Raw genomic sequence first — 6,897 nt, forward strand, 5'->3', positions numbered from 1 at the left:
GAACGGAGCGGAGCGAGGAGCCGGGCTGGGAGCGGGGCCGGGAAGCAGCGCCGTGCCGCCGGTCGGGCCGGGGAGCCGCGCGGTGCGGGAGCGGCGGACGCAGCCGACGTTCGTGAGCGGCCAACGTCGGTGCGTCCGTCCGTGGGAGCGGAGAGAAGCGCGGACGCGGTGGGGAAGCGGAGCGCGGCCTCCCGTTGCGGAGTGCGTGCGGGTGGGCGTAGAGATCCGCGGCTCCGTCCATCCGTCTGTCCTTTCCTTTTGTCCAGGAGCGTCATGTCTGCTCAGGAGCAAAATCCGACGGTGCCCTCGCGGACCGCTCCCGAAGCTGCGGAGTGGGACGCGGGGAACGGGTACGAAGCGGTCGCTCCGCATTGGTTTTACTGCAAGGTGACCGGCGGGAGGGAGCGGTGGCTGCCGTTCAGCATTCAGGACTCGGAGCGGCTGGAAGAGGCTCACGGTGCAGGTAAGGGAGCCGCCCGCAGCCCCGGCTGCCTCCATCACAGCCTGCACGCGGCCAATGCGATCCGACACGGGGATGGTGCTGCAGCCATTGCCTTCAGCTGTCAGGGCTGTGCTTCTGCTGTAAACACCTCATCCCCTGCATGTGTGATGGGGAACCGGCCTGGTGAGGTTCAATGGGAAGCATCAGGTGCGTGCCCAAGGGAAGCAGGGTGGTGATGCACAGGGAAAGCCCACAGCTCCTGCCTGTTGCAACATTCTCCCTTTGGAATTTGTAAGTGAGACTTGTGTTTGGTGGCAGTGCATCCAATGCTGGAGCTGTAAGTGAACGGAGAGGGAGGATGGAGGAGGGAATGTAAGGTCCGGCCTCGTTAATTTGGCACGTGCTGTTAATTATGCATCGCTGTGTTGCAAAGCACCTTTGAAGGAGGGACAAAAACATGAGCAGGAGGGCAGAAATGGCAGTGGGGAGACCTGTCCGAGGAGAAACTGCTGCTTCACAGGCAGGGCATGCAGTGGGGGCTGTGCTGGGATCTGAGCAGAGCTCTCAGTTCTGGACGGGAACACTTTGAACGTGGAGATCTGCAGCTCTACAGGATCCCAGGGCCACGATTTCACACGTTGCCAACCTCGGCACAGGCTGTGCCCAAAGCTAGAAGGGAGGTGGCTGCTTACAGCTCAGTGCTTTTCCTCTCACCTGCTGCCCCTGGGGATGTTTGGCTTCGGGCATCTCCCCCCAGGCTGTACGGGCAGCGCTGATGGTTGCTGCTGCTGCTGCTGCTGCTCTTTCACGGTGTGCACCTGCAGAGCTGCTGCAGTCTCCTCTCTCTGGTTCAGCTCGACTTTTTTGGCCCTCCCATGATTCGTTCGGTTCCCTAGGGAAGGATAAAGGAGATGTGGTTGTCCCGACGTCGGGCGGGAGGTACGACGTGCACCTGAAGCAGAGGCAGCGCCTGGCAGTGTTCTGGGAGGAGGAGGCATCCGAGGTGCGCCGCTGCACCTGGTTCTACAAAGGGGACAAGGACAACAAATACGTCCCCTACTCGGAGAGTTTCAGCCAGGAATTGGAGGTAAACACACCCCGGGAGCACACAGCTCACCAACAACAGCCCCTCTGCTTCTCATTGCCAAATGCTGCCCTGCATCCCAAACTCCACATGGGGCCACTGGCGCTGCCGTTGCACCTGAGGACATGAACTCACAAGAGGCTTTGGCATGCCTTGGCACGGCATTTTCACGGCTGATTAACATAACTAAATACTCCCCTGCTTCCCCTTCTGCCCCATCCCAGAGCGTTCTGCTCAATGCCCGGTTGTTCTTTGCCAGCCATGCAGCTCTGGCCCATCCTGCAGCCTCTCCCCGCTGCCTTTGTTCTGTGTTTCCCCCCTGACCCTGCCTGGTACTACTGCGATTCGGTTCTTGCTGTCATAGGACGGTCACCCTCACCCTGCTCGCAGCTTTGTAAATGCAAGAAACAGTTCTTACTGCTGCAGGGACCCACGAAATGCTTGCTGGTCCCCGTTGTAAAGGCTGGGGGCTTTCTCTGCTGTGATTACAGTCATCTGTATTCTAACGTATGACAATACATGACTCTGGTGGGGAAGCTTTCTGCTTCTATTCCACAACAGCAGCTTTCTGGAAACTTTAGCAGGCGATACACAGATAATCCTGCGGCCTCATCAGTTTGGCCTGGATGAGTTCTATGCCTCTTTCACAAAGCAGCACTTAAAATGGGTGGGAAATGTCTCAGGTGGTTGAATATTCATAGGAATACCCTCAGCTGACTCAGAGAGGACGTTCTTTTCCTCAGGAAGCGTACATGATTGCCGTAACCCTGGATGAGTGGAAGAAGAAGCTGGAATCCCCAAGCAGAGAAGTCATCATTTTGCACAACCCCAAGGTGAGCGCAGCCTGGTGGCTGGGCAGAGACAGCCTATGGCCACGAATGCCTCCTGCTGGCCCTCCTGGGAGCCCGGTGATGTTCTTGGCTCCAGCACACGGTGCAGCACAGTGATCAGCCCTCCTTGCTCACAGCTGATGGTGCACTACCACCCCGTTGCCACCTCCGACGACTGGGGCTCAACTCCTACGGAACAAGGGCGACCTCGGACTGTGAAGAGAGGAGTGGAGAACATCGCTGCTGAGATCCCCAACGGTGAGCACGGCTGAACTTTGAGCCTCCCTTACAGCTATCCAAAGCACGAAGGGAACACAGCTCTCAGCTCCAGGCTGGTGGCTGCCTGCTGCTCGCCCTTTCCCTGCTCTGCAGCCGTGACCCAGCTTTGCGAGCTGCCCTGGCAGTGAGGACAGGCACGTCTTCCTGTCTAACCCCTTCATTTTCCACTTGGGAAAGTACTTATGCAAACTGAAGTGTGTGGGAAGTAGAGAACAGGATGTTGCCCCACCTGGTGCCTGGCAGAGCTGCAGGTGGGGTCACTGGCTCAGTTCCTTTCCAAGCCGTTGGTCTCTGGGGCTGAGCTCCCACCTCTTTCTACCTGCAGGAGAACCTCTGCAGATCGACCACCTGGTTTTTGTGGTGCATGGGATCGGCCCAGCCTGTGACATCCGCTTCAGGAGCATCGTGCAGTGCGGTAGGTGGGAGCCAGGCAGGGCTGCTCCTCCCATCCCCACGCTGCTTTTAGCTGAGGGTAAAAGTGTAGACAATGAGAAACGCTGTCAGAGCGCATTCAAACCATCGTGACGCTCAGCTGGGCAGGCTGCGTGGCCCCATTTGCTGACTGCAGTGGGGAGCGTGAATAAATGCTCACTAACCCATTAAATCCCACTGTCTGGAAAGGTTTGGGCAACTGCTTTTCATCACTGCATTCTGCTGCTGCTCAAAAATGGGGTTTCCCAAACTAGATGTGGATTTTCCAGCTGTCTAAACCTGCTAAGCTACGACACAGGAACTGATTACATCTGCTTGAACGCAGTCTGTTCTTCCACACGTTCATCTAGCACAACTGTTTCCAAGGCTGCCCAATTAGAATCATGGAAATCGATCTCTCTTCCTTCTCAAAACGGAGTGATCTCTTCTCCCTCAAGCTTCCCCTTGTAAAATAGGCATCTTCACAACGTTTGGTTTTTTTTTCCTTTACGTTCCTAAGAGTGCTTTTCTTGCCCCGGGTGCTGTCTTAAAGCGTTGCACGTGGGGCAGGAGGCTTGTCACAGATGGGGCAGCAAAATCCAGTAAACACACATGTAAGGACATGGAGCTTCCCTTGAGCTTGTAGTTAAAGATTCAAGGTCTTAGGGTGGCAGCAGCAGATTAAAGACCCTGCTGGGATTTCCCCCGGTAATGATCTTTTCTTTTATCTTATTAAGCGTTGTTGATGCAGAAGCCTTGCCCTGCAGCCCTGCAGCTTTGCTAAGAGTTCATGCCTTTTTCCAGTCAACGACTTCAGGAGCGTTTCCCTGAGCATGCTGCAAGCACACTTCAGGAAGGCACAGGAGCAGCAGCAGATTGGCCGGGTGGAGTTCCTGCCTGTCAACTGGCACAGCTCCCTGCACTCCACCGGTGTGGACGTGTAAGTGCCCACAGCCTTGGGAGGCTGCTGCCTTCTCTTTGCTGCCATGGGGAGGGAGGGGCTCTCACACTCATATGGGGGCTCTTGGGCGCTCTGCTTTGGTCTCCAATGAGAAATTTCAGTATCAGGATGGCAGCGGGCCTCCTCTGAACTTAAGTTTTGCCTTAGAGATGTGGTAGGGCTCACGGGTATTTCTGACTGCAGTTTCCTTTCCTCTTTTTTGCCCCCACCCCCCAGGGATCTGGAGCGAATCACTTTGCCGAGCATCAGCCGCCTGCGTCACTTCATCAACGACACCATCCTGGATGCTTTCTTCTACAACAGTTCCACCTATTGCCAGACCATCCTGGACACGGTGGCCTCGGAAATGAACCGCCTCTATCTGCTCTTCCTGCAGAGGAACCCAGACTTTAAAGGGGGGGTTTCCATTGCAGGTCACAGCTTGGGTAAGTCCCATGGATGTCCCCGTCGTGTTGAGCAGGGACCGTCCTGGTCCTTCCAGTTCAGAAGGGAAGCACCTCAGGTTTTTCCCTAACGAGCCACTGATGCTCCGGTCCTGGTTTTTAGGGTCCCTCATTTTGTTTGATCTCCTGACGAACCAGAAGGCTGCTCCTGAGGATGAGCACAGCAGGGAGGTACGAGATCTGCAGCTGAGCACGGGTGTTCCCATGCACCTGCAAGGCAGTGGGGAAGGCAGAGAAACTCCGAAATGCACCAAGAGAAAAAAGCACAATCCCCGTGGGCTTTGTTTGCAGGAATCCAAGGAAACTTCAAGCAGCAGGGGTGCTGAGGAAGTAAAAGAAATCCTGAAGAAGTTGGATCTGTCTGAGTACTGTCCTGCTTTTGAGAAGGAGAAAATAGATGGGGAAGCGCTGGTGAGCAGCTCCGTTGTTTTGCTGTCTTTACGTTTCTTTGTTTTACATTCCAGTCCTCACCCACCTGGGTGCATCTTCCCGGTATTGAATCACCTGCACACAAAATGCCTCTTAGCACAGCAGGAGCAGAAGGTCAAAGAACAAAGGTCTGACTGCACAGGAGCAGAGCGGTGCGTGCTAATATCTGCACTGCTTACTTTCTAGCTCTTGTGCGGAGAGAAGAACCTTGAAGAAATGGGAATTCCCTTAGGACCACGAATGAAGCTCCTCCATTACATCAGCTCCAGGAGGGAGATGCAGGTATGGCTTCTGCACAGCTCAGACTCCTTTTTCCCAGCCACATCACTCAGCTCAGACTTGTGCAGGGTCCCCGTGCAGCCCAGTGCCCGTTTCCACCATCCTGCAGGTCCTGCCCTCACCGGGGCTCCTCTGTTTTCTGCAGGACACCAGAGAACACAGCACTGCCAGGCAGCACAGCACCGCTGCCAGCAGGGACAGCCCATACCCAGACATCAGCCTGGGGCAGGTAACAGCTGAGCTGGGAGCAGCGGGACCACAGCAGCACACCAGCACAGAAAGTGTCTCGTGAAACAAAACCCAACCCCCTCCTCTCTCTGTAGGTCTCTGCCAACTACCCTCAGCTGCTCTACAAGCCCGCCATCTTCTTTGCTTTTGGCTCTCCCATTGGGATGTTCCTCACGGTGCGAGGAGTGAAGCGAATCAACCCAGATTACAGCCTGCCCACCTGCAAGGGCTTCTTCAACATCTTCCACCCCGTAGGTATAAGAGCTGCAGCCCTCCGGTGCGAGGCACCGCGCTCAGCCCGCGCTCACTGCTCACTGCTCTCCCCACAGTTTGACCCGGTGGCATACAGGATTGAGCCCATGATTGTCCCAGATCTGGAATTTGAGCCCATGCTGCTCCCACACCACAAAGGCAGGAAGAGGATGCACCTCGGTAAGGAGCACGGCCATCCCTCAGCCCAGCCAAAGCCGCAGCCCCGTGCCTGAGCACAGCCCTTGCCTTGCAGAGCTGAAAGAAGGGCTGACACGTATGAGCGTGGATCTGAAGAACAACCTGCTGGGGTCCCTGCGGGTGGCCTGGCAGTCCTTCACCCGCGCCCCGTTGGCAGCTGTGGAGGGAACAAGCAGTGAGGGGGAGGCAGAGACAGAGGCGAGCACAGAAAAGCAGCCAGGTCAGCGGGCACGGGGCTGGAGGAGCACCAGGCAGTGCTTTGCTGTGTGCTGCTGCTGAGACAAACTGCTGTTCCTTCCTCCAGATCCAAAGCCAGAAGAGGCCCCGGCGCCAGCAAAGGATGATCCCTCCCTCATTAACGTGGGGAAGCTGAACGGGGGGAATCGCATCGACTACGTGCTCCAGGAAAAGCCCATTGAGAGCTTTAATGAATATTTATTTGCACTGCAAGGGCACCTCTGCTACTGGTAAGCTCCTGCCTAACTGTCATCAAGCTTCAGATTCGTGTCTGCTGTAGGCAGAATGCTGCCATTCTGAACACCAAGGTGATGAGATGCATTGCCTGCTCATGCCTGTGTCCCCACCTCCAGGGAGTCAGAGGACACTGTTCTGCTGGTTCTGAAGGAGATCTACCAGACAATAGGTGTTACATTGGACCAACCTTTGCCAGGAAGCCAATGACCACCCCGTGCTGTTCAACCACTTCTTGTAAGTCACCTTATATGCCTACACTTCCAACTTTGCTATGTCCAGAGGACATACGGCCCATTTGAGGGAATAATGTTCCTTATTTACAGCACTGGCTGGGCTTTCCTTTGGCCTGTCAGCACACAGGGCTTCCTTCCTCTTTTATCATGCACAAAAGCACATCAAGACACAAGATTTACTCCAGTGTTCTCCCTTTGCTTTCTTAGATACAATTGAATTGAGTACTCACCAGGAAAGTTCAGATTTCTTCTCTGCCTTCCTCTCTCCTCTGCTGCTGTGCCCCGCATGCTGCTTCCCCAGTACTTGCTGCTGCCTGGAGATAAAGATGGTTTTCCTCCATTTTGGGTAGGAAA

General features: G+C 55.4%; 2 protein-coding genes across 8 annotated transcripts in view; one reads left to right on the top strand and one right to left on the bottom strand.

Moving 5' to 3' along the window:
* Positions 1 to 6,897, top strand: part of DDHD2 (DDHD domain containing 2) — a 9,021-nt gene that overhangs the window by 845 nt on the left and 1,279 nt on the right. For 2 of the 7 annotated variants that reach the window (XM_031556748.1, XM_019622635.2), the window contains 16 exons: positions 267 to 463; positions 1,339 to 1,529; positions 2,270 to 2,359; positions 2,494 to 2,614; positions 2,961 to 3,050; positions 3,851 to 3,986; positions 4,224 to 4,432; positions 4,554 to 4,861; positions 5,066 to 5,161; positions 5,304 to 5,387; positions 5,482 to 5,637; positions 5,716 to 5,818; positions 5,892 to 6,056; positions 6,141 to 6,303; positions 6,427 to 6,544; positions 6,751 to 6,889. In XM_031556748.1, coding sequence (XP_031412608.1) covers positions 267 to 463; positions 1,339 to 1,529; positions 2,270 to 2,359; positions 2,494 to 2,614; positions 2,961 to 3,050; positions 3,851 to 3,986; positions 4,224 to 4,432; positions 4,554 to 4,861; positions 5,066 to 5,161; positions 5,304 to 5,387; positions 5,482 to 5,637; positions 5,716 to 5,818; positions 5,892 to 6,056; positions 6,141 to 6,303; positions 6,427 to 6,517 — 2,200 coding nt within the window. In that variant the 3' untranslated portion in view covers positions 6,518 to 6,544; positions 6,751 to 6,889. Of the gene's footprint in view, positions 1 to 6; positions 130 to 266; positions 464 to 1,338; positions 1,530 to 2,269; positions 2,360 to 2,493; positions 2,615 to 2,960; positions 3,051 to 3,850; positions 3,987 to 4,223; positions 4,433 to 4,553; positions 4,862 to 5,065; positions 5,162 to 5,303; positions 5,388 to 5,481; positions 5,642 to 5,715; positions 5,819 to 5,891; positions 6,057 to 6,140; positions 6,304 to 6,426; positions 6,545 to 6,750; positions 6,895 to 6,897 lie in introns of those variants that run through there. The other 5 variants (XM_010723116.3, XM_019622637.1, XM_019622634.2 and 2 more) reach the window with 5 other exon arrangements.
* The window catches only part of PLPP5 (phospholipid phosphatase 5), a 4,350-nt gene continuing 4,226 nt past the window's right edge, over positions 6,774 to 6,897 (bottom strand). The window contains exon 7 of the mRNA XM_019622641.2: positions 6,774 to 6,857. The gene's annotated coding sequence lies outside the window, so the exon portion shown is untranslated. The remainder of the gene's footprint in view (positions 6,858 to 6,897) is intronic.

This window comes from Meleagris gallopavo, chromosome 24 (assembly GCF_000146605.3).
Source record: "Meleagris gallopavo isolate NT-WF06-2002-E0010 breed Aviagen turkey brand Nicholas breeding stock chromosome 24, Turkey_5.1, whole genome shotgun sequence".
Lineage (NCBI taxonomy): Eukaryota > Metazoa > Chordata > Aves > Galliformes > Phasianidae > Meleagris > Meleagris gallopavo.